General features: G+C 44.4%; 1 protein-coding gene across 4 annotated transcripts in view; it reads left to right on the top strand.

Annotated features, from left to right (window-relative positions):
• Positions 1-27,958, top strand: part of LOC136621574 (complement factor H-like) — a 1,208,893-nt gene that overhangs the window by 239,743 nt on the left and 941,192 nt on the right. For all 4 annotated transcript variants that reach the window (XM_066597131.1, XM_066597134.1, XM_066597132.1 and 1 more), the window contains exons 13-14: positions 8,221-8,385; positions 22,004-22,174. In XM_066597131.1, the coding sequence (XP_066453228.1) occupies positions 8,221-8,385; positions 22,004-22,174 (336 nt within the window). The remainder of the gene's footprint in view (positions 1-8,220; positions 8,386-22,003; positions 22,175-27,958) is intronic.

Genomic DNA, 27,958 nt, shown 5'->3' on the forward strand with positions numbered 1-27,958 from the left:
CTGAAGATGACCATATGACACTTGCCTCAGAACCATTCCTCATGACCTGTCAGGAAGTTCGAAAGACAATACCAGATGACCGGATGAAGGAAGACGCTTATCCAATAATCAATCAACACATTGTGTCTATGTAATTCTTGCCTGCCCCAAAAGGGCTGTGTTTGATGTGCCTTATAAAGCTGTTACGCGCCAAGAATAAATAAGGAAGTTACTTTTTCTTGAACTTGGGTCAGACTAAGTGATTTCAGTGGGAGACAGGGCACTGTCCGATACCTTAATCAATCAATCTGGAAGGGTGTGATCATTCCTAATTGAGTAAGCCGTGATTCCGAAAAGGAATTCTACGACAGTTGGTGGAGAATGCGGGCAGCGTGATCGATTAGGATCCAAAGAAGCCCGGACACAAGACGCGGACAGACAACCTTGGATTTGGTGGGCCCACCTATCTACTCAACACGGTAAGATAAATTGATTATCTATACCTGTGTGCCAAGTTCAGGTTTGCCTGTGTTGTGTCAAGGCCGGACACTTTGGAGCCATACAACAGGTACTTCTTTAAGTCTCGATCACGTGAAAAGAACCTGTTATAAAATATAAAGGAATGATTACATGCCTGTTGTCTTGAGAGTACTGGTCGAGTGGCGATATCAATAGCTGCCTCAAGGGAGGGCTTGCACGGGGTGTTTCCACTCCTGCGGGAGGAGGGAGCCGTGCTGGTGGCCTGTTGCAGAGACCCATCAGTGGGAGACTGCCAGAGAAAAGTCTGATAAGGGATTTCCGCTCCTGCTAGACCCGTTTGGAGGGTCCGGGAGAAGGGAGCTATCAGACAGTATCCCGAGGGGCAGTTTAGACCAAACCAGCCGTACTGGTGCTCCGTCTAATTGTCTGTCTAATTGTGCGGGTATACCACCCATGTCTTGCCCAAATTGCAAAAAAGGATTGTTATTGACAATAAGTACCCTTGGATGGGAGATCTGTAATCAGAGCGATCCGTACCCCCCCCCCCCCCCACCGTTGTGGTTACGGGCCACTGCTTGAGGGTGATGGACCACAAATATTTGTTTATCGTTTAAACGTGCATGAGTGGATCCCTCTGGCTGAAGGTAGATTGTTGAACTGTGTAGCAGTAGAACTCTGTGAGGTTCTAGGACGGGACATACTGTGTCCGGTATCTAGCGTTACTCCTAGAATTTTAGACCTAACTGCCGTATTTGAGATTGGAATGCAACACCTGTTGTATCAAGGACAGTTTTTGCATCCCCCTCTGAGATGTGGAAATCCAAATAATCACTGCTACCACTGACTCTCTGATGTGTCCAAAACTGTAATGGACAGTACTAACAATTGCTATTGCTAAATTATGTAACAGTAGAGTATAAGTAATTACAATCTGAATGGTTCTGCTCATCCATTGCATAAGATAAGCCTTGCATAGAATTAAGAGAATATATCGTGTAGAGTTAATCCTGCTTACATCTCATATAGAAATAGTCTGTCTGTATATTGCATAGAATTAAAGTTGGGTCTGTGATATAGGGTTAAACTGTAGTCTGTTATCAGAAGAAGGGGGTAAGCGGGGGATCAGCGCTGCAGAAAAGAGGAAGTCATTCTGACACTCAGCTCCTGAATTAAACATTGCACTTAGGGAAAAGGAAAAAAAAACAACAAAAAAGGCCCCTAGAAGCTAGAAGCTAGAGATATTCTTGACCATCACTGTTCCGGATCAGTGACCTAAGGACGGGATATTTATAGTACCGCACCGCTTGTCTCTTGTCTGGACTACGACGCTATCCCAGCCGGCACAGTTAGCGCTAACTACGCACGCTGCTGGCATACACCCGCTCCATCCCACCTGCTCCGTAGTCATATCAGCCAATTAACCTCCCGTTCGCCTAGGGAAAGTGTAGGCGGCCATAGGAACGAGCGGGGGGACGCTTTACGAAGTGCCACCCCGTACAGGTAAGGGGTGTGGATTTCTCGGGAAAAAACACACGAGACGCCCATGCCCCCCTCCTGAGATAGGTAGGGATTCCACCTCCTCGTTGTAGGGTATTGTGGGCGACGGAGGTTAATGGACGTGGGAAGCAGGTTAGGTGTAGTGTCGCTGAAATAGAAAATATCCTCCTGCTAGAGAGAGAGGGGGGGGGGGGGGGAGCCCTGCAGAGGGGGAGAAAAGAGGAAGTGCTAGTTTAGAATCTATTAGTACTACAGGTCCCAGCCAGACGCCTAAAAATACGGACTTAAGAATGGGGAATAAATCAAGCAATAATAACGGGCGGCTGGCACGGGATTTAGTAGCCGAAAGAGAAGGCAAGCACTGCTCAAATAAGTGGCCGCAGATACGGAAGATTGCATGCTGGGATGCAGATGCAAATGGGCGACTTCAGCCGGAAGCCTGGCGAGTTTTGTTAAAAGATAGGCGTGGCTTGTTGCAGGATAAAAATTTGCTCACAGCTGCAGAAGGATGGTATCGGGTCTCGAAGACGTTAAATAGAGACGGGTGGAGCGAGACGGAGCAGGGAGGGGGGGGAAATACAAACGTTATGTGTATCATACAAATGCTGTGAACCCACTTCTTACACATCCGTCAGCACCTCCCATGCATTCAGGTAACTTACCATATTGGATGTGCCTAGTCTGTGGAGTGCAAAACCCCAGGCAGAGAGAGACCTGTCTGGGATGTGGCTCCCCGCGCCCAGACAGAAGTGTAAATGAGCCCACACTTCCTGTATTCAACGCTGAGCAGGCGGTTCCTGTATCCGGAGCTGCCGTGCGTTTCAACACTGCAGTTTCCTGTGATGATGTCGCAGGAAACACTAGGCATTCCAATATGCGTTCCACAGCCACTTCCTCAATGACCACTTCCTCTGGCAGCCATCTTAAGACACCTCAGAGGCCTAGGGCACTGCCACCCACTCCATACGGTGGCCATCTTGGTACACCCCAGAGGCCTAGTACCCAGCTGTCCACCCATGAAGGCAGCCATATTGCTACACTTCAGAGATGCAAAACACCTGCCATGTCTCCACTATATCCAGTGATAGATCCTCAAGCATTGCAAGCACAAAGACAAGCTGTCCCTCTGTTCCCAGACCAGCCAATTACAGAGGAGCAGCTGAACGCAGGACCTGTTACAAGGGAAGGTGGAGCTCAGGGAGGCTTTGATCCACCCCCACTCCTTCCCTTGCAACCCAGGGAGGAAGATGGAGATCAATGGACAGAAAGTGAGGAGGATGGGGAAATAGGAGTCACCAGGTCTGGAGAGAAGTTCCGAGGCCGACCCCCCCCTGTGAAGATGGTGCGCCGCCGGGACGGCATATTGGCAAACAAGGAATATGGTGCAAGGCCAAAACATCGCTCAGCGACGGCGACTTCAGGGGGAGCAGAAGAACAATTCTCGCTAACGAAGCCCAGCTTACGCAAAAGCCCAGCAGCTCGCACGAGTATACAAGAACAACTTAACTTTGCACCCCCCAATACATCTACTCCTAAGGTCCATTTCATGTCTCCACAAGGAGATGACCCTTATGGATCGCAAGACTCCCTCACACAAGATGAACATCAATCACTGGCACCACAGATCACACCTCAGCTGGCACCCCACAGGATGCCCTTCGTACCGGCAGACGCCCCGCTCCTATACGTCAGCTTCACTCCAAGCCAGGCCACTACCCTCCAGGCGGGATTACCAGATCCAGAAAAGCAACCCATGCCTTTCTTCAGGAAGTTGGTCCAGTACCAACGTAATTATTCAGCCACCTGGAAGGATCTACAGGCCTTGACGGAGGTGAAGGCCGGAGATACGTATTGGCCGGTCATCCAGAAATCCCTTGATCCAACAAGTGAGAATGCTACTCCAGAGACAACATACGTTTCCGGAAGGGAATTCTGCAAGCAAGTGAAGGCCTGGGCGCAAGACAGGTTGGCGGATCAAGCTATCACACTGCAGGACGTGACCCAAGATGAAGGGGAATCTGTGGACAAGTTTTATGGTCGCCTCATTCAACTCTTTGACGATCTCGGATTCTCATCACAAATCAGAACACACCAATTGATGCTTTCCGCTGCTTTTGTTTCTGGTTTACGTGACCCAGTAAGAAAGGGACTAATGGCAGCAAAACCAGAATACAAGATTCTGGCCATCGACGTCCTGCTACCAGTTGCAAAGGGGGTAGCAGGGAACGGACCTACCCCTGTCATGGTGGCAGCGGTGGCAACAGGGACCTCACAGAATCGGAATCAACCCATGAAATGTTATAATTGTGGCCGAAAAGGGCATTTCAAGAGAGACTGCCGTGCACCACCAGGACAACACGGACAGACAAATCAGGCCAGAAGACAGGCTGGACCAACATCTTCTGATGACTTACCACCACCACCACCACCGGTATCCTACCATGGCCCGTCCCAATAGGACACAGGCAAGCCAGTCTCCAGTATGGCCTCTTTCCAGAACCCTGCAGTGGATAATACCGGACCCCAAGCCCAAATGACTCTCTCTATTGCAGGGAATCCAATTACCTTCCTACTGGACACTGGTGCAGCCAGGAGCATCATTCGTGCTGACGACTTCCCCTTCAAGCACCTGCTGGATGACAAGACCATACTGACCGTAGGAGTAGGAGGAAGGCCGTCTGAAAACCCACTAAGCAAGCCACTTCCTGTCGGCATACAGAACATCCTGGCTAGATTTGTGGTTCACAAGACCTCACCACTCAACCTACTGGGAGCCGACCTTCTATCAAGACTTCAAGCTACAATTGCCTACACTGAAGACGGTGGCATAACGGTTACCTCCCCGCTATCTGAAGATGACCATATGACACTTGCCTCAGAACCATTCCTCATGACCTGTCAGGAAGTTCGAAAGACAATACCAGATGACCGGATGAAGGAAGACGCTTATCCAATAATCAATCAACACATTGTGTCTATGTAATTCTTGCCTGCCCCAAAAGGGCTGTGTTTGATGTGCCTTATAAAGCTGTTACGCGCCAAGAATAAATAAGGAAGTTACTTTTTCTTGAACTTGGGTCAGACTAAGTGATTTCAGTGGGAGACAGTGCACTGTCCGATACCTTAATCAATCAATCTGGAAGGGTGTGATCATTCCTAATTGAGTAAGCCGTGATTCCGAAAAGGAATTCTACGACAGTGGAGATTGGCTGCATGGAGAACTCCACACCCAGCCAGCTCAATAATTCTAGTGCTCCTGGAAACCCATAGTACTACAGGTCCCAGAAGCACAACCTAACACACGTAATGTGCATTTGTAGTATAATACTGCCAATACACTGTGGGAATAAGGTAGTCTGAAGATTGTGCTGGCCATCTTGGATGGCCAATAACAGAACCTTGAACTAGCGGATCAGAGGGACGGCAGAGATGAACAACTGCAGGTATTATACACCCTTTCCCTCTGGTTCCATAACAGAATTTCCCCAAACTGCAGGCTGGCTTTAACCCCCTAAGGACGCAGCCCTTTTTTCCCCATTTTCGTTTTTTCCTCCTCCCTTTAAAAAAATCGTAACTCCTTTATTTATCCATCGACGTAGCTGTTTGAGGGCTTGTTTTTTATGGGATGAGTTGTACTTTTCAATGGTATTATTTAATGTACCATATGATGTACTGAAAAACGTCTAAGTGAATTAAAATGAAAAAAAATGACATTCCGCCATCTTTCAGTGCGTCTTGTTTCTACGGAGTACAAACTGCAACAAAAATGACATGATAACTTTATTTTATGGGTCAGTATGATTACTATGATACCAAACTTGTATTTTTTATTTATTTTTTGCTATACTACTTTAATTTTTTTTTAAAGACATTTGATTTTTTTTAAAATAATTTTCTTCTGCCATTTTCTGCGCTCAATAACTTTTTAATTTTTCTATCAATTTTTGCGATACATCCTGTAGTTTATGTAGGTACCATTTTGGAATACATAGAACAGTTTGATGTTTTTTTTCTGGGAGACAGGGTGACCAAAAAAGTCAATTTCTGTCGTTTGTTTTCTTTTTTTTTTTTTTGGACGATATTCACCGTGCGGGGTAAATAATGCATTACTTTGATAGATCAGACTTTTATGGACGCAGCAATACCAAATATGTATTTTTATTTTATGATTTAGATTATTTTATTATCGATATGGCAAAAGGGGGGTGATTTAAACTTTTATAATTTTTTTTTTACTTTCTTGTTTAGCCCCCTTAGGGGACCACAACTTGTTGTGCTTTGATTGCTCCTGCAGTATGATGTAATGCCACAGTATTACATCATATGGCAATCTGACAGGCAGTCTATCAAGCCGCCCCATAGGGACAGCTTGATAGGCAGTCTGCTAAGGCAGCCCTGGGGCCTTTCAGAAGGCTCCTTACTGCCATGACACCCGCACGGCTCCCTGCAATCTCATTGCGGAGGGTGGGGGAAATGACAGCAGTATTTAAAGGGTTAATAATGCCGATCAGCCGTGTGGTTGATTGCAGCTATTACCCACGGCTGTCAGCTGTAATGAACAGCTGACGCCCATGCTATATGAAGAGAGGTCACCTTGTGATCTCTCTTAATACATACCCCAACGCTGTAGGACGTAACTGTACATCCTGAAGCGGGAAGGGGTTAAAGAGGACCTGCCAGCTCTTCTGACTTGACTTTAATAAGGTATTGTGATAATCTCTCCGTTCAATGTATCCCGCGGCACTCAGGTACTATGCAGTCCTTTAGCAGAGGTATCCAAGCTTGCAGAGCCACATCAGGGACCATGGGCCTCCAGTCCCCTCTAACATCCAGAAAGTTGCATGAAGTGGCAGCAACTATGGTGAATTTAATAAAAACTGATCTTTATTGCTCCATGTTTAAAAGCACATGCAATGTTTCAAGAGATAGAGTCAAAACTCTATCAGTCGAAACGTTGCCTGTATTGTTAAACATGGAGCAATAAAGATCCATTTTTATTAAAGTCACCATTGTTGCTGCCACTTCATGCAACTTCCTAATAAAGTATTGTGTCCTCTCCTGTGTAATATTTCTTAAGCATCTTTTATAGCTCTGCATTGTATTATTCTTCTGTTATTCATATTAGAAATTAATGTAAAAATTAGCATCTGGGTCTTACCAATTGGGGTACATCCCTACACACTGACACTTCCCAATCAGCGCTAACAGTGTCAGACTATATAGGGACACTTCTTTGACTACAAAAAAACTAAGGGACCTTTCACAGAATTGTCCTCAGGATGGAGTGCAAATGTTTATTTCGTCAATAAATTCAGATTTTTTTTGCGTTTTTAACTGCAGAATGTGTCTGCAGAACGTATTGCGTTTTTAAAAATATATCTCCTGTATCTTAGGAATCTGCAGCAACAATCCCATGAGAAGTCCTTAACCCCTTATGAACCACACTCTTTTTAGAGATTTTACCCATGTGGTGGCTTTACTGCACTTTTTTTTTCTGCAGCTACAAAATTATTTTTGTTCCCCCCCCCCTCATCTCCCCCATGACAGATAGGCCTAATTTATTATATCTTTTTTCACTAACTTTTTTTTTTGTTTTTTTAAATTTTATTTGGGATAAAAAGCTAAATTAAAAGATTCAGTTAGAATATAGTTTATTTTTAAAATTTGTAAATTTATGCTAAACTAAATACAGGAATGTGTTCCTCATTTTGTTTCTGATGTTTTGATATATAATTTGCATAGTTTTTTATTACAGGATGCATATAGCTACCCTTTGGTTGGCATTGGCGATGGGTCATTTTCTTTTTTATGTATATATTTTTATTGTATTCTTATTGTTTAAACTTATTTTTATAACTATTTTTTTTACATCTATATCCTCTAAGGCATCTATGCTAAGACCCTGTAGCTCTATTGTACATGGGGCACACAACGGTCACATGATTGTTGGGTTGAATCACGAAAATAACACTTCTGCTTTCTCTCTGCACTACATAGCATTCATTAAGTGTCCCCTGTGAAAGGTCCCTTTCCCCAGTTGTTAATTCAGTGATAAATTTCTAGGAGGAATAACAGAGAACAACAAAATGCAGAGTTATAAGAAGAGGCGCTCTAGAATTATTATTTTATGGGGACTACAAGTATCCACTAAATACACGCCAGGATTGGTGACTGAATAAAGTATATTATATTTTAGCATTTTGTAAATGCAAGTTTTCACACAATACAGATGCATAAAAATACTGTAAAACATTTTTTTTGCAGTAATTATGTGTACAATACCTGAGGACGCTAATCTTATAGGGAAGTCATTAAAGCCATCTTACCAAGAGAATGACAGAGTTACACTTAGCTGTGGAGAAAAGAAAAGATCCAGCACAACTACTTGTACTAAAGATGGCTGGAACCCACCCTTACCAATTTGTGAAGGTCCGTATGTCTGTTATTAATTCATTTTGTGTGTTTTTTTTACTATTGTATGAACAATTTACAATTTAATCACCACATCATAATTTTTGGGCATATAAATTGACCTGAATTGCAGAATTTTAAATCTACAGCATGTCAAATTCTATTGTGGATTTGTACCGCTTGCAATGTACCAGGTGATCCTACACCAAAATATAGGCAGATTTCCAGCAGATCTTTCCATCTCTGGTATATACAACCTACGACCTCATGCGATATAGCCTATACTCCATGCAATGGAGCTGACGGGAAACGTTTGGCAAACCACTTTCTATGATGTGTTGTGTATCTTAAACATGGCAAATCAATTCTATCATTTCTAGAGCTTATAACATCCTGGAAACCTTCAAATTAGCAAATTTGCAGTAGCCATTCTGCAATTTAAACCTATTAGACAGGTTAAAATTCATGTTGTCAAAAAGTTTCTTATGTTTACAATACATACATACCCATAGAGAACAATAGCTGCAAAATAGAACATGCTGCATTGTTTTTTATGCGCCTATTATACGCTGTGAATATACTCAAGTGTCAGTGAAACAGTGAAAATTAATGCATATGAATTGCTGCAATGTACCGTGTATTATATGCACGTACATTACGTGCATAAGGGCGCCTACTCACTGGCGATTTTTTGTCCTGCGATGCTAAATTGCGTTTTGCGTTTTTTATGAAGAGCAATTAGTATAGAATGTGTTCTTGTCCATTTGGGGTTTTTTTTTCGGTCCGTTGCAATTTTTCACATAGGAACTGTCAGTTGCATATGTCTCCTTATTTTTCTCTTAATGCACCTATGAATGTCAATGGAAATTAACGAAAAAGGCACGAAAAAGGCGCGAAAAACGCGCGGAAAACGCAGCGTTTTTCACGCACGAAAATCGGCAACGCCAGTGGGTAGGCGCCCTAATACAGAATTCAAATGTGAGCCAGGCTTAAGACAGAATCGAGTTCATGTTGTCAAAAAGAAGGTAATACATTTAAATAGTCATAATTTCTACAATACCAGTTAAATAGTGTACAGACCTGCCAAATAATCTGTACAAATATCAACCAGATAAATATCACAATACTTTAAACAACTAGTCAAACATTACCTGCACTTAGGCTTATTAACCCCTTAATGACATGGCCTACGACTTAGATTGCGTCAGGGAAGGGGCTAACAGCAGGGGGCGCATCTCTGATGCCCCCCCCCCCCCCCCCCCGCTGTTGCAGCGAGAGGGCCTGCTATCACTGACAGCCGACTCCTGCTGCGGGATAGTGCGAGATCAGTCATGATGCGCTATTTCTATGACGTAAGAGTACGTCATTTTGCGGGAAGTACCACCATGCCATGATGTACCCTTACGTCATGGGGCGGGAAGGGGTTATTAAAATTAATACATAGGGATATATTCATGACAGGATTTACACCAGTTTCTGGCATAAATAAGTTGCAAATCTTTGTGCAAACGTGTATTTGCACAAGAGTTTGCAACCTTTTTTCTGTGCTGGGCTTGTAGTGAATGGGCATGGCTCGGACTGCTAGATTTATGTACAATTTACACCAGAAACTGGCATAAATTATGCCAGAAATGTACGCCATGTGAGACCTGCTGTACATTTCTCCAAAGGTGCACAGAGGTGCTGTGATGTGCTGAACACATAAAGAGGTGTATGCCTATTTATTTATTCAGCGCATTGTGCGTCGGGGAAGTGATACAAGGTCTAGCACAGGAAATGCTGGACTTCGTAAATTTAACCCATAACTTCTCATGTGAGCACAAGTAAATATATACATGCCCAAAAGTAGACTAAAGCTTCTCAGACTGAAAGTATAGAATATTGGCCAATATCTTTACTACTAGAGGATTTGTATGCTTCTAAATGCAGTACAAAGCAGCGCTTCTCTTATATGGCATGTATGTTATCATGACGTGTTTCATGTTAGTAGTTGCTACATCTATAATTCCCTGCTCCACTACAGCTGGCCCCTGGTTTAAATTAAAATTCATATAATCCCTTCACAGATATAGATTAAAATTAAATGCCTTTTATTAGTATATCTTAAAATTGAGGGCTCACATATAACACTTCTTAACGATACAAAAGAAAAGGACAAGTAACATATAAACAAAAAATAGGCCCTAGTAGAAATATGTAGGGTAACGTATCTCTCAGATAGATTTTTGGAGATCGATACCGCACATGAATATGGAAGAGGATAAAGGTCCAAATTTTTGGAAATCGATACCGCTCATGAATATGGAAAAGGATAAAGGTCCAGATAAAAGGTCCAGTATTATCCAAATCCAGAAAATATGCGTACCTGGATATAAATGCGATGCGAGGAGTAATACCTCTTTAGGGCACAATGTTGTAATGTATATTCATGTTGCTAAGACAATTTTTCATAACCTCTCATTAATAGCACAGTTGCCGCATATACGGGTGCTAATTATATGGGCTCATTACAGGTCAGTGGTACTGACCAGCACGTAAAACGGCTCGCTCAACGCGTTTCCCTGCCCTTGTAGGGGGCAGTTCCTCAGGAGCACGGGTAATGGTTGCCCGTAGATACGTGTTTCTAAAGTTGTCGCATAGAAATGATAGAGCAACAGGATTGATGCGTCAGGACATAGTCCTGCTATAATTTAGTCCTGCTAAGATGAACCTACTCGATATTTCCCGTTACCGCTCCTTACTAGTCACTTCCGGCGCGGCACTTGTATTAGTACCGCTGTCGGACTCTCTGAATATTTAAGAGAGAGGGCCTTTCACTTGATCTGGCGTACACTGTGATATATGTCAGTATATGACTATCTCAAACAGCGCCTCCAGATAACAAATGGCGACCGCTATTAGGCTTAGTTATCAGCCACTAGAGCGATGCCCGGGGGTGCCCTCTTGGAGGGTTCCTGCAATATCTATTAGGGTGTTCGCATTGGTCAGCGCATTGCAATGAATGATGTGGATTGATGCGACACCCAAATAGAGATAGCTCTGTCACTCGATATTAACAAAAGCGAGTGTTCTTCTATGGTCTCTGGCCGGCCCTTTTAACCCAGCTGGTAGACATCCCAGCTGTGTTATATCCAGGTCAGGTGCCTTCACAGGTGAAGCTCGATTAAATAGCAGTATGTGCCTCAGGTAGGTTAGCTTCAGAGGAAAGGCAGTAAACTCGGCTAGATTTGGGGGATAATACCCCATTCAGAGTTCTATCATGAAGACCAAGAAAGACAGAGCCCCTCTAATATCAATCCTAGCTGGATTGAACAGGGGTAAGAAGCAGGGACAGAGTAGGAGAGGTGGCGCCTGCGGCTCTGATGGTGAGCGGCCGGCTATGGGGTGTCAGAGCTACTGACAGCGTTTAAAAAGGAGTATAGCTCCTCCTCTTAGGGAGGAGTTATGTCATCCAGCCTATTGGGACTCCAAGGGGCGGTAGTAGTTATCCCTAGGAACACCCATCTTCACATTCTGCCTGGCCTATATACTTCCACACAGTAAGGCAATAGTATAGTGGGGCAGTGCTGTAAGGCCTTTCTTGATGATTCTGTCTACCCCATCCGATCATCAGAGGCCTCAATACGATGTCCTGTAACGGGCATCCGTTCCTGAGCTTCCGCGTTCCACCGTGGAACGCATGACGCGCTGCGCGATGACGTCATCGCGCAGCGTGCCTCCCTATTGGTCAGAATATCGGGACGGGTGGAGCATCATTCAGATGTACCTCCTATGTCAAATCTTGGTTGTTTCACCTCATCATCCGTCCCTAGCAGGTAAAAATGTGTCTTTACTTATATGATAGTGTCCAGCTGCCCGCAAGGTAAGCCGTGCAGCACATCGTTTAGTGAATAGATGTCTCAGACATAACTTCCCTATGTAGTCTGACAAGGTATCGCTCAGGAATGACAGTGAGGCGGGGAGGGGGCGTGGTTTACATTCAGAACTACCCTCACTAGATGCTGGCAGAACATTTAAGTGTAGTAAAGCTCCAGCAAAGAGAAGCATCCTGCCGCTATGTAGATTAACATATCAACCAGGCAACACACCACATTAGTGTTTGATAGAAACTAGCAAAAATTGTTGTGGTTAAAAGTGCTGGATGGAGCAGATCTTTGGATAAAGTCTGCAGTTTATTCCTTTTTCTGTCATTATGCGCTCCATCGGAGTGTCATACGTAGATCATATGATGTCCCAGATATTAAATAGTGTTCACAGATAGATCAGATTATGCTAATTAGGTGCCGAGGAGATTGCATGATGTCTAGATTTATATCTATAGGGTAATGCCTAGAAAGGATTTAATACAATCATTCTGAAGAATCCTCATTCACATCAGAGGATAATCGTCTTTATATAGTTGTTGGAGAAGCCTCTCAGAAATTATAGAAAGCAATTGAAGCTTAGTGTCGCGTTGAGGCCTTCTGGTTTTACAGTATTTAACCTGAATATCCAGTTGGCCTCTTTTTGTAACAGCTTTTTGTCAATGTCACCTCGTCTTGCACTTGTCCGTAGGGTCTCTATACCCTGGAATTTGAGGTCATTCGGTTCACTCTGGTGACAATCTCGGAAGTGATCTGCTAATGGAGTGGACTCACCACGTCGGATATTGCCCACGTGCCCCAGGATACGACGCCGAAATTCCTGTATGGTCTTTCCGACGTAGTTCCTGGGGCACGGGCAGGAGGCCATATACACGACATTTCGAGTGCGACAGTTGATGAATCCGCGGTTGGAATATATTTTATTTGTGCTTGCACTCTTGAATGTGTTGCTTTTTAAGATGAACCCACAAGCTTCGCAGCCGTGGCAAGGGAATGTTCCTGATGGCTTACGGCTGTTTAGCCAGTTCTCATTGGTGTCGGGGTTCAGGTGACTTTTCACGAGATGGTCTCTAATATTGTGTCCTCTGCGGAAGGTTATCATTGGGGTGGATGGCAGAATTCCTGTAAGGTCTGGGTCGTTTGCAATTATACCCCAATAATGTTTTAATATGTTCCTTACTTCGCATGTGCCCGTATCAAAAGTTCCTATGATTCTAGAGATCTGGGTGTTCTCTCTATGTCGTGGAGTTAGGAGATCTCTTCTTTGTTGCTGTTCCGCGTGTTTAAATGCTTCTTCAATAATGTCACACGGGTAGTCCCTTTCTCGGAATCTCTGTTTAAGACCCACACTCTTTAGTTTGAAGTCCTGATTGTCGGAGCAGTTTCTTCTAACGCGAAGAAACTGTCCTTTCGGAATACCCCTTTTTAGAGCAAACGGGTGGTGACTGTCCCATTTTAAAAGGCTATTGGTAGCAGTTGTTTTACGGTGAAGTGTGGAAACGATCGACCCGTCTTCTTCTTTGGATATCTGTAGGTCCAAGAAGGTCACCGAGTTTTTATTTATTTCTGCCGTGAATTTCAGGTTAAGGCTATTTATATTTAGTGTGTCCACAAAACTCTTGAAGGATAACTCGGTGCCTCTCCAGAGAATCAGGACATCATCAATAAAACGTAGCCATAACAGGATCTTATTTGACCATTCGGGGTTGGAATAAATGAACTTTTCCTCCCACCAGCCCAGGTAGACGTTAGCGTAGGATGGGGCACAAGATGTCCCCATCGCGGTCCCCCTGAGCTGGTGGAAGTACTGAGTGTTGAACAAAAAATAATTATGGGTCAAAATAAACGAGAGGAATTCGAGAACGCAGTTGTTGTGTTGGGAGAAGTGTGATCCCCTTTGCTCTAGAAAAAACCGGGCTGCTCTAATGCCACCCTCGTGTGGGATGGAGCTATAGAGGGACTCCACATCGAGGGTGGCAAGAAGAGTCTCTGAATCCACCGTGATACCTTCGATTATTCTGAGGACATCCATGGTATCCTGGACGTGTGATCTTAATGATGTCACAAAAGGTCTTAAAATTTTGTCCACATAGACACTCAGATTCTGTGTGAGATTATTTATTCAGAGACTATTGGTCTCCCACGGAGAGGATTTGTACCCTTATGCACTTTTGGGAGGGCGTAGAATGTGGCCACGACAGGATGTTTGGGGTTAAGAAACTCCCATTCTTTATGATCAATACATTTGTTCTCAAACGCAGTTAATAGGAGTTTATTAAGTTCCATCTGGAACCGTGTGGTCGGATCAGAGGATAATATCTTATATGTATCAATGTCCTCGAGTAGCGCGAGGCACATTGACACATAGTTCTCCCGATTCATAATCACCACGTTTCCCCCCTTATCAGCAGGTTTTATTACCAGTTTGTTGTTAGATTTTAGTTTCTGTAGTGCTGAGCTTTCTGTTTGGGATAAATTGGGGTGCATTCTACGAGGTTTCAGTGTTTTCAAGTCTTCTATTACAAGCTGTTCAAAAATGTCCAGCTCCGGGCATGGACAAGCTGGGGTTTTTTTTGTATTTGGGGACTTCAGATCGGTAAATGGCCCGAGTCCCACCGGTCTTTCATTTTCTTCTTCAAGCTGTTGTAGCATCTCATGTCCTGGAAGGTCCGAGACCTCCAGCCCTAGTTCCTTTGCGCGTTCACGATTTTTGATCGTGAAAAACTTGCGCCATCTTAATTTTCGAGTGAAGAGGGAGATGTCCTTCGCCCACACGAACGCATCGTATTTGGTCGTGGGGACGAAGGACAGCCCCCTCTCCAACACTCGTCTCTCCTCCCCAGATAGATGATAATCAGATAGATTGATAACTTGTAATTTATCAGTGGATACATGTGTTGCCGCCCTCATTGTCGTGTTGTTAGGGTCGAGAGCAGTCTGTGTGCCAGGGCCCAGCTGCGGGTCCATATAGTGGCTTAATAGTCCCTCCTCCCTCGCAGGAAGTATTGTGATATTGGCTGTTCTAAAAAAAACCCTGATTGTGTCGTTTTCCCACGTCCTTTTGATTGTTGTGGGTAGCGGCCCCTTCTAGGTGGTTTTGGGGCCCTCCTGTTCCTACTTCTATCACTATCTGATTGTTCGTAGTCAGAAGAACTAGCGTCCGTCTCAGATTGTGTGTTTCTCTCTGGATAAATTTTATTTTCCTTGTAATCTTGTAGATCTCTATTGAATTGTATATGCTTGCGTTCCTTTATTTGTGTTGCAAACTTTTCTATGTTATTCTGTACAGATTTTTCCTTAGCCGGGAATTCTGGATCAGAGGAAAATGTTTTGCATTTTGAATAAATAATCTCACACAGAATCTGAGTGTCTATGTGGACAAAATTTTAAGACCTTTTGTGACATCATTAAGATCACACGTCCAGGATACCATGGATGTCCTCAGAATAATCGAAGGTATCACGGTGGATTCAGAGACTCTTCTTGCCACCCTCGATGTGGAGTCCCTCTATAGCTCCATCCCACACGAGGGTGGCATTAGAGCAGCCCGGTTTTTTCTAGAGCAAAGGGGATCACACTTCTCCCAACACAACAACTGCGTTCTCGAATTCCTCTCGTTTATTTTGACCCATAATTATTTTTTGTTCAACACTCAGTACTTCCACCAGCTCAGGGGGACCGCGATGGGGACATCTTGTGCCCCATCCTACGCTAACGTCTACCTGGGCTGGTGGGAGGAAAAGTTCATTTATTCCAACCCCGAATGGTCAAATAAGATCCTGTTATGGCTACGTTTTATTGATGATGTCCTGATTCTCTGGAGAGGCACCGAGTTATCCTTCAAGAGTTTTGTGGACACACTAAATATAAATAGCCTTAACCTGAAATTCACGGCAGAAATAAATAAAAACTCGGTGACCTTCTTGGACCTACAGATATCCAAAGAAGAAGACGGGTCGATCGTTTCCACACTTCACCGTAAAACAACTGCTACCAATAGCCTTTTAAAATGGGACAGTCACCACCCGTTTGCTCTAAAAAGGGGTATTCCGAAAGGACAGTTTCTTCGCGTTAGAAGAAACTGCTCCGACAATCAGGACTTCAAACTAAAGAGTGTGGGTCTTAAACAGAGATTCCGAGAAAGGGACTACCCGTGTGACATTATTGAAGAAGCATTTAAACACGCGGAACAGCAACAAAGAAGAGATCTCCTAACTCCACGACATAGAGAGAACACCCAGATCTCTAGAATCATAGGAACTTTTGATACGGGCACATGCGAAGTAAGGAACATATTAAAACATTATTGGGGTATAATTGCAAACGACCCAGACCTTACAGGAATTCTGCCATCCACCCCAATGATAACCTTCCGCAGAGGACACAATATTAGAGACCATCTCGTGAAAAGTCACCTGAACCCCGACACCAATGAGAACTGGCTAAACAGCCGTAAGCCATCAGGAACATTCCCTTGCCACGGCTGCGAAGCTTGTGGGTTCATCTTAAAAAGCAACACATTCAAGAGTGCAAGCACAAATAAAATATATTCCAACCGCGGATTCATCAACTGTCGCACTCGAAATGTCGTGTATATGGCCTCCTGCCCGTGCCCCAGGAACTACGTCGGAAAGACCATACAGGAATTTCGGCGTCGTATCCTGGGGCACGTGGGCAATATCCGACGTGGTGAGTCCACTCCATTAGCAGATCACTTCCGAGATTGTCACCAGAGTGAACCGAATGACCTCAAATTCCAGGGTATAGAGACCCTACGGACAAGTGCAAGACGAGGTGACATTGACAAAAAGCTGTTACAAAAAGAGGCCAACTGGATATTCAGGTTAAATACTGTAAAACCAGAAGGCCTCAACGCGACACTAAGCTTCAATTGCTTTCTATAATTTCTGAGAGGCTTCTCCAACAACTATATAAAGACGATTATCCTCTGATGTGAATGAGGATTCTTCAGAATGATTGTATTAAATCCTTTCTAGGCATTACCCTATAGATATAAATCTAGACATCATGCAATCTCCTCGGCACCTAATTAGCATAATCTGATCTATCTGTGAACACTATTTAATATCTGGGACATCATATGATCTACGTATGACACTCCGATGGAGCGCATAATGACAGAAAAAGGAATAAACTGCAGACTTTATCCAAAGATCTGCTCCATCCAGCACTTTTAACCACAACAATTTTTGCTAGTTTCTATCAAACACTAATGTGGTGTGTTGCCTGGTTGATATGTTAATCTACATAGCGGCAGGATGCTTCTCTTTGCTGGAGCTTTACTACACTTAAATGTTCTGCCAGCATCTAGTGAGGGTAGTTCTGAATGTAAACCACGCCCCCTCCCCGCCTCACTGTCATTCCTGAGCGATACCTTGTCAGACTACATAGGGAAGTTATGTCTGAGACATCTATTCACTAAACGATGTGCTGCACGGCTTACCTTGCGGGCAGCTGGACACTATCATATAAGTAAAGACACATTTTTACCTGCTAGGGACGGATGATGAGGTGAAACAACCAAGATTTGACATAGGAGGTACATCTGAATGATGCTCCACCCGTCCCGATATTCTGACCAATAGGGAGGCACGCTGCGCGATGACGTCATCGCGCAGCGCGTCATGCGTTCCACGGTGGAACGCGGAAGCTCAGGAACGGATGCCCGTTACAGGACATCGTATTGAGGCCTCTGATGATCGGATGGGGTAGACAGAATCATCAAGAAAGGCCTTACAGCACTGCCCCACTATACTATTGCCTTACTGTGTGGAAGTATATAGGCCAGGCAGAATGTGAAGATGGGTGTTCCTAGGGATAACTACTACCGCCCCTTGGAGTCCCAATAGGCTGGATGACATAACTCCTCCCTAAGAGGAGGAGCTATACTCCTTTTTAAACGCTGTCAGTAGCTCTGACACCCCATAGCCGGCCGCTCACCATCAGAGCCGCAGGCGCCACCTCTCCTACTCTGTCCCTGCTTCTTACCCCTGTTCAATCCAGCTAGGATTGATATTAGAGGGGCTCTGTCTTTCTTGGTCTTCATGATAGAACTCTGAATGGGGTATTATCCCCCAAATCTAGCCGAGTTTACTGCCTTTCCTCTGAAGCTAACCTACCTGAGGCACATACTGCTATTTAATCGAGCTTCACCTGTGAAGGCACCTGACCTGGATATAACACAGCTGGGATGTCTACCAGCTGGGTTAAAAGGGCCGGCCAGAGACCATAGAAGAACACTCGCTTTTGTTAATATCGAGTGACAGAGCTATCTCTATTTGGGTGTCGCATCAATCCACATCATTCATTGCAATGCGCTGACCAATGCGAACACCCTAATAGATATTGCAGGAACCCTCCAAGAGGGCACCCCCGGGCATCGCTCTAGTGGCTGATAACTAAGCCTAATAGCGGTCGCCATTTGTTATCTGGAGGCGCTGTTTGAGATAGTCATATACTGACATATATCACAGTGTACGCCAGATCAAGTGAAAGGCCCTCTCTCTTAAATATTCAGAGAGTCCGACAGCGGTACTAATACAAGTGCCGCGCCGGAAGTGACTAGTAAGGAGCGGTAACGGGAAATATCGAGTAGGTTCATCTTAGCAGGACTAAATTATAGCAGGACTATGTCCTGACGCATCAATCCTGTTGCTCTATCATTTCTATGCGACAACTTTAGAAACACGTATCTACGGGCAACCATTACCCGTGCTCCTGAGGAACTGCCCCCTACAAGGGCAGGGAAACGCGTTGAGCGAGCCGTTTTACGAGCTGGTCAGTACCACTGACCTGTAATGAGCCCATATAATTAGCACCCGTATATGCGGCAACTGTGCTATTAATGAGAGGTTATGAAAAATTGTCTTAGCAACATGAATATACATTACAACATTGTGCCCTAAAGAGGTATTACTCCTCGCATCGCATTTATATCCAGGTACGCATATTTTCTGGATTTGGATAATACTGGACCTTTTATCTGGACCTTTATCCTTTTCCATATTCATGAGCGGTATCGATTTCCAAAAATTTGGACCTTTATCCTCTTCCATATTCATGTGCGGTATCGATCTCCAAAAATCTATCTGAGAGATACGTTACCCTACATATTTCTACTAGGGCCTATTTTTTGTTTATATGTTACTTGTCCTTTTCTTTTGTATCGTTAAGAAGTGTTATATGTGAGCCCTCAATTTTAAGATATACTAATAAAAGGCATTTAATTTTAATCTATATCTGTGAAGGGTTTGTGCAAACAATATATAGATTTTCATACCACTGTGATTTGGTTTAAAATTCATTTAATCCTACGTTAATTCACATCTGATATCTGCAGGGTGAATATAGAGCGTTATCAAGCCTCATGAAACACAAAACATACAAAAAAAGCTCCACCTTTTTAACCCCATCCCGTTCCATGACGTATAGGTACGTCATGGAGCCGCGGGGTATGTATGAAGAGAGGTTGCGGGGCAATCTCTCTTCATACAGCTCGGGCATCAGCTGTTTATTACAGCTGACACCCACGAGCAATAGTGGTTATCGGCCGTTCGGACGATCGCAACTATTAACCATTTAAATGCCGCTGTCAATTCGGCCATTCCCCCCCCCCCCCCCCGGTGAGATCGGGGGAGCCGTGCAGGTGTCATGGCAGCCGGGGGCCTTTAGAAAGGCCCCAGGTCTGCCTTAGCAGACTGCCTATCAAGCCATCCCCGTGGGGTGGCTTAATAGGCTCCCTGTGAAATTGCAGTATGACGTAATGCTGTGGCAACGGGGCCGCATCATTAAGGGGTTAAACAGTCTTGGCTTCAACTAGTTCTCCCTGAGGAACATCCCCTCTTGTCAAGGAGACGCAAAAGGAGATATCATTAAAACCATTGAAAAATTTATAATGATGTCTCCTTGTTATTGTTGATCAGAGGGATGTTGTTACGTCTGTGCAGGCCATGGGAACAATGACCTACAGGAACGCAATCCAAGTAAGGGCTGGAGTGAAGAAAGGGGGTTTGGATGTGCATACATGACCAGACACCAACATCAAACATAAACCGAATGTGCAAACAACCACAAAGACCCCAAAATACCTACCAATGAAATAATACACAGACAGATGGAATTGCTAATTAGTACGAAGTATTGGTTTGTATTTTGGACAGAATATGTAAACTCACAAGCCCACGTCAAAGGTCCTCATTGTCTTGTGAGTCCCTACTCTGATAAGACAATTAAAACCACAAAAAGGGAACCCTGTCTGCAAACGGAGTGATCATCCCAACAGAGATGGCCCCACACTGGAACCTAGAGGCCTGGCTTGCCCTAGATGGTAGCAGGCAGGAACACCAGACCAGGGAAATACAACATACACACTGAGGGCGCCCACCCACTGGCGATTTTTTTCACTGCGAAATTCGCAGCATTTTTTTCTCTGCAGGGGTCTATGGGACTTGTAATGTTAAAATCGCGATCGCGCAAAATCGCGATTTCGCGGTAAATTGCGATTTTGCGCGATCGCGATTTTAACATTACAAGTCCCATAGACCACTGCAGAGAAAAAAATGCTGCGAATTTCGCAGGGAAAAAAATCGCCAGTGGGTGGGCGCCCTGAAACAGGACAATTCACGTCAAGTGACTGAAATATAAAAGGAACACAGCAATGAACAATACATTGTTTACACAGAGTGTATTCCACATCTTCAGACATACACAGAACAAGTCATTGTTCATACCTGAAGTTTTTTTTCCCCTCAGACAGAAAAACCCCACTAAGAACCTCATGCATGCATAAATAAACAGGAGCTAGTTCAAGTATCCGCACACCAAGAAAAGGAACAGTACCATATATCACCCACCTGACAATGTACAGAACACCAGATGTCTGGAGGCCACAACTGATAAAAAGGAAGGGAGAAGGGGCCTACAGAACATGCAGATCAGGTGTCCAGACCCTCTTCAGGAAAGTCGGGAGAGGGCAACTCAAACTAGTATTGAGACTGAAAGGAATAATGGACAAGAAACCTCTAGTAAGGGAGGCTGGTATTTATGTGCACAGACCTATGTTGATTGCCTGGATGAAAAACTCCACACTATTAACCAGCCAAATCAACCACATCTGCAATAGTGTGCTTTTTAGCACTGTTGTCTCAGAAGTACAACAGTGCTAAAAGTGTCAGACTATGCAGGGACACTATTTTGACTAAAAGAAAACTAAGAGACCTTTCATATGAGACTGAATTGTTCTCAGGACGCAGTGCAGATGAGGATTTTGTCATTTTCTTGCAAAATGTATTGTGTTTTTTTCCTGCAGACTTTAATTGTGGAATAATATTTCCTGTATGTTAGAAATCTTGAACAAAAACACCACAAAATATCCTTAATCCCACAGCAAAATTTAATCTTGCAGTTTTGAGGTAAAGACACTTGGATTTTAATAGATGTGGAATTCAAGTCCTATGGGGATAACATTGTGACACAAAAATGTCTGCGTGGACTGATTGTGTCCCGTGTGAAAGGTCCCTTATCCCAGTTGTTAATTTAGTAATAAATTTCTAGGAGGAGTAGCAGAATAACAAAATGCAGAGTTATAAGAAGAGGCGCTCTAGAATTATTATTTTATGGGGACTCCATTTATTTACTAAAGCAGACATGCCAGGAGTGGTGACTGAATAAAATTACATTTTTAGCACTTTGTAAATGCAAATTTTCACATAATACAGATGTATAAAAATACTGTAAAACATTTTTTATTGCAGTTACCTGTACAATATCTGAGGACGCAAATCTTATAAGGAAGCCAACTAAGAAATCCTACAAAGAGAATGATGACGTTTCACTTATCTGTGAGAAAGGCTACACACAGAAAGGATCCAACACAACTACTTGTAGTAAAGATGGCTGGACCCCGCCCTTACCAACTTGTGAAGGTCTGTATGTGTGTTATTAAGGACTCTTTCACACGGGCAACAGAACATTGCCGCTAGAAAATCGCAGCGATATCACATCGGTAGTCTGTGCTATATTGCTGCGTTTTCTCGCGGTGATATTGTGATTTTGTGGTGCTACAAAGTCGCAAGTAGTGCTACATAGTTGCATAGAATTCTATGAATGGCCAAGAGCTGCCTGTGATTGGCTAAGTGCTGCGACCAATCACAGGCAGCATTTAGCTGTCAGTCAATGAATGGCTGAGGCCTGTATCTGATTGGCTGAGTGCTCAGCCAATCAGACACAGCCCTTTCGGCAGGCGGGGATTTTAAATTCCCGCCTACTGAAACACAGTCAAAGCAGTGCAGGGAGAAGACAGACTAGAAGCGCCTGAGCCCCGGCAGCTGAGGAGAGGTGAGTATATATTTTTTTATTTTTTACACATTCTAGGGATGATTTTCAGGGAAGGGCTTATATTTAAAGCCCTTCCCCGAAAATTCCTGCAGGGCTTGCCCACAGCCCATTGCTTTCAAAGGTGACAAGGGGACTTCCCGCTGGGGAATATTGATGCGCACCACGGACCTATGGTGCATGCATGTCCTATGTTTTGCAGGTACGTGCGTTTGCACGCCTGTGAAACACGAACAAGTGAACACACCATAGGGAACCAATGGTCCTAATAGGTGTGCATTTTTGTCTGCACAATTTTACGCTCATAAACACGCTTGTGTGAATCCACCCTAAGGCCTCGGTCAGATGGGCGTTTTTTGCCGCAATTTGCGGATTGCATGACAGATGCGCATCCGCAAATCGCGTGACCGGGGCCGAAAAATCGCCGGAAAAATCTGCTCCTAGCCGCGTTTCCTTTGAAACGGGCTGGAGCACAGGAGCGCTGTCCAGCCCATTGAATTCAATGGAGCCGGCAATACAGCCGGCTCCATTGAAAGCAATGGGCTGCCGGCGAGCGCCGGATGAATTTTCGGGAAGGGCTTAAAAATATAAGCCCTTCCCTGAAAATCATCCAAAAATGTGTAAAAATTAAAAAAATATATATACTCACCTTGTCCCTGCAGACGGAGTTCAGCCGCGGCCGGCCGGCAGTTCTCCTGAACTGCTCTGAGTAGTATTCAGCAGCCGGGGATTTAAAATCCCCGCCTGCTGAATGGGCTGCCTCTGATTGGTCCCTGCGCTCAGCCAATCAGAGGCAGCACTCACTCACCCATTTATGAATTCATGAATGGGTGAGTGAGAGCTGCCTCTGATTGGTGAGGGCTGTTATCGCACCCCCAGCTGTACTGAATTACCTTTCTAGTAGCACACTGGCAGTGGGGCAGGCAAGCACCTCTGAACCATGTTTTGCAAACTCTTGCCACTCATCCAGCTTAGATATGAGTCATACCCTGTGCTGTTGCTGCATACTGTGACAGGCTGAAAAACTTTGTCACACCCTTGTTAGACTTCCTCTGTCACTGGTGGTGGTGTTGCTGCAGCTTCTTGATTGCAACCATGAGCTGCACAGCTACCATGAGCTCTGCTCAAGCTGCTTAACTGTCTATCTTGCTGCTGCTGCATTTTGAGATCCCTCTCCACTGCCAGAATGAGATTTGTCATTTTGGCCTTATAGTGTGCATCAAGAAGGTTGTCCACCCAATAATTATCTGATGTTTTGATGTGGGCTATGCGATTATTCTTCAGCAAGCACTGCAGCATAAAAGCACTCATATGCCTCAAAGTGCCCAAGGGTAATGGCCCACATTCCTCTTGGTCAGGTCTAAGAGTTTCCTCAAGTTAGTCCCGCTATCCATGCAAATAGCTGAGGTCAGTGATTGAAGGGGCATTGCATAGCCCAAAGCCACCCTCCCTGTGGTGTTGAGTAATAGCAGACTGGCCAGACACTTGGGAGATTTGTATCCCTTCCTCCTTCTGTAACAACAGCATGTTAGTGGCCCTGTGAGGACCTGTATCACATGTTTCAGTAGGCAGACAACATGGATGGTCAATTGGTCATACTAATCAGTGCATCTTTACAACTTACCATTTTGCTCACTTCCTCAAAGCAAGCAAAAACCGCACAAACAGCTTTGATCTGTAGCCACTCCACAGGCGTCAAGTGACCGACCTCCATGCAGTGCCTACTAACGCTATACAACATATAGTTCTCTGTGATCGCTCTCTGTGGCTGGCTTAGGCTCTGTAACATATGCATGTAGGAAGATCAGAGATTAGGTGGTTTGGTGGTAGCCTGAACTGTTGCTACATTTCTGCCAGACAAGAAGCAGCTGGGTGTGAACACTGAAAGTTTCAGCACAGTTTTCTGACCTTTTCTGGTAATGGATGTAAACCTGGGTAATTATTTAGGAAGTGCTACACTACCAGGTTCAGTAAATAGTCTAGGCAAGGTACATGTGTAAAATTTCCAAGCCGAAAGGCTGCCAGCAAGTAGACCCCATTGTCACACGCAATGTTGTCTGACTTCAGATTGTTTGAGGTCAACAACATGTCAGCCTGGACATATCGAGCTGTCAACAGCTGTTCACCCATGTTACTGTGCTCCCCTATATATATGAGTTCTAGGACAGCATGTTGGTGTTTCCAATGTGCAGCTATGTATAAAGGCCAGATTTTGTCCTGTACGGATATCTGTGTCTATGTTAAGGCTGTTGAAAAGTGGTGCAAGGAGGTAGGGGATGAAGACGTGGGTGAGGAGGGGACAGACATGGATGAAGGTCCTACAAATCTTGGTGGACCATGAAAATGGACCACCCCTTTCGGCTTTATGCCCCACCTCCAAGGCATTAATCCAGTGTGCTGTTAAAAATATATAATGCTTGCTGCACTACATGTCCATGGTCAGGTTCACCCTGCTATTGACAGTGTTTGGCAATGCCATGAAAACATGTTATCACTCACAAGGCTGTTCATGGCAGGGGTAGGTTTGTGCACAATGAAATGGTGGTTGGGCATTTGGTACTGTGGGGTAGCACAGAGCATCACATTGCAGAAGGTGCCTGTGTTCACTAGCTTGAAGGACAGCATTTGCATTGGAAGCAGCTGTGCAATGCTGCGTTCAGACTCTGAGCTAGTGGATGGTTTATAGTGTTTTTGTTTCTTTAGCTGGTGGATGGAGGACTTGCTGCTGACCTAGGATGTGCTGGAATATGGGGTAGAGATCAGTGAAGGTGGTGGTGATGGTGGTAGCTCAACGTCTGCTCTTAGTTTTGCACTCCTGGCTCTGAAGTTTGCAGCCTGATTGTCAACTGAGGAGGAGAGGCCTGAAGTAGGCATGCTACTGGTCTCAGACATAACTGCCTCTCTGTGCACAGTGGCTACTGCATGAACAGGGAGGAAGCTACAGCTGTGGAAGAGGAAGCAGAGTAAGGCTGACCCTTTGCCCACTGGCCCAGGTGAGCTCTCCGAGGCAGCCAGTGGTTGGAGTTCATATGGCTGTTCATATATGTTGTGTTGAGGTTGTTTACTTTCTTGCACATTTGAATTACTTAGATGACCACTCTTCTGTTATCACCTGTGGTTTCAAAGAATGCCCAGGCTACAGGAGTCCTGTGAGGAGACATAGCTGTGGGCTTGATGCTGCTGCTGTGACTAGAAATAGTGGATGGTGGCGCTACGGCCCTTGTTTTTCTGCGACACCCTTCTGTCTGTCTTGGCAGGGTGCTGCTCAGCAACTTCCTCCTTCCCTGTGAGCTGCTATGATGTCTCTCCCTGTATGTCCATGTTGGTTCAAGAACCTCATCCTCTTCCATCTCCTCTTCGTCATCCTTCTCCTCTTGAGTGGACTCTATAATACAGTGAGCACCAGAAGATGGCACCTCCATTTCTGTATCACCTTGAATACACATTGCCTGTGTAGGGCTGACCACTGCATGTCCTGACCCATCCTCATATTTGCCTTTGGAGGAAAAAAAAATAGTTGGGCATCACAGCATTCAATTTCTTTTTTTTTTATAATTAAATTTTTATTGAGATTTGCATAAGATAATAATCGCAGCTTACATTAATTCTGTTTTATAATCACAAAGAGTAAGAAATAGCATTTTTTAACATATGTGTAGACCTGGGTTAAGTAAAAACATAGATATATCAATATTTTAATTATTATTTTTATATTTTGCAAACTTCCTCATTTCTGCTTTATTAGTGGGCACGTAGCCCCTTTTATAGCATTTACCATATCTGCCCTTTATGGGCATACCAAAGATTGCATAGATAAAATGTATAGAAAGATAATTGGATATGCTTTTTGTAAGGTTCTTCCTGCATCCGGTCATCTGTTGTTTTCGGCGTGGTCCATCCCGTGGTATGAGTGAGTTGTTGTCTAATGACGCTTGGGTACCACGTGGGAATGGTCAAATATGCCGGAAGCTTACAACTTAGTACAGGGGTTATTAGTATGTGTTTTGATGAAACTGTTTATGCTGACAAGTGCGTTGCTAAAGACGGTGGTGTTAAGACTGCGGTTTCGTGTATCTTGCTTGCTCTGCTAAAGTCTGCTAGAAATTGTGAAACAGAGAGTTTCACTGTACATTCTTGCATGAGAAAGTGGATATATAAAGATATAAAAAGATATATATGTATATCAGTATACAAGGAATGGAAATATACTGCCATAGGTATGTAGGAGAGTGTATAGGATATAAAGGATACAGGAGAGTACATTAGCTGTGAACAAAAAGAAGTGTCTTTCAAAATGCGTCTGAGCATAGACATGGTGTAACACGGTACCTACCATTTGTAATGTTATAGATTATTTTGGAATTAAAGAAGTGTTTTTAACCTCTTCATGACCACCGATACTCCTTTTTGATGGCCTGTATCGATGGCCTTTATATGAAGAGAGATCGCAGGGGGCATCTCCTTTCATACACCACAGGCGCTGTTTCTTACAGCCGACACCTGGCGGCAACAGCGCTAAATCAGCTGTGTGGCTGATCGGAACTGTTAACCCTTTAATTGCCACTGTCTGTTCTGACAGCTGCATTTGAATCCCCCGTCCCGTATGGTCCCTTGAGATGAGATCGCAGGGAGCCGTGCGGCTGTCATGGCAACTGAGGCCTTCTGAAAGACCCCAGGGCTGTCATGGGTGGCTTGATAGGGTGGCTTGATAGACTACTAGAGATGAGCGAGCATACTCATCCGAGCTTAATGCTCGTTCGAGTATTAGGGTACTCGAGATGCTCGTTACTCGAGACGAGCACCACGCGGTGTTCGAGTCACTTCCATTTTCTTCCCAGAAAAGGTTTCTGGCCAATAGAAACACAGAGAAGGCATTACAACTGCCTCCTGTGAAGTTCCAGCCCTATCCCACCCCCCTGCAGTGAGTGGCTGGGGAGATCAGGTGACTCCCGAGTATCTAAACTGGGGCCGGCCGCGGCTCGCCACAGATGCACGCTGAGAGACATTAGGGAAAGTGCCGTCCTGCTGTAGCTGCTATAGGGAGAGTGTTAGGCTGTTATCTTCATCTTCAAGAACCCCAATGGTCCTTCTTAGGGCCACATCTGACCGTGTGCAGTACTGTTGAGGCTGCTTTTAGCAGTTTTGCACATTTTTTTTTTTTGTATATCGGGCGTGCAGAGCATTGTGTCCTCAGTCTGCAGTCATTTTACTGAGTATAGGGGAAGTACTGGTGAGGCAGGGACAGTGGTACAGGGAAATAGATATACTGGCTATATAGGCAGTGGGCTTTTTAAAAAAAATTGGAAAAAAAAATCTTTGGGCTGCCTGTGACCGTGTTCAGTTTACTGCGTGTCTGCTGGGGGTAGTAGTCGCTC

This window comes from Eleutherodactylus coqui, chromosome 3 (genome assembly GCF_035609145.1).
Source record: "Eleutherodactylus coqui strain aEleCoq1 chromosome 3, aEleCoq1.hap1, whole genome shotgun sequence".
Classification (NCBI taxonomy): Eukaryota; Metazoa; Chordata; class Amphibia; order Anura; family Eleutherodactylidae; genus Eleutherodactylus; species Eleutherodactylus coqui.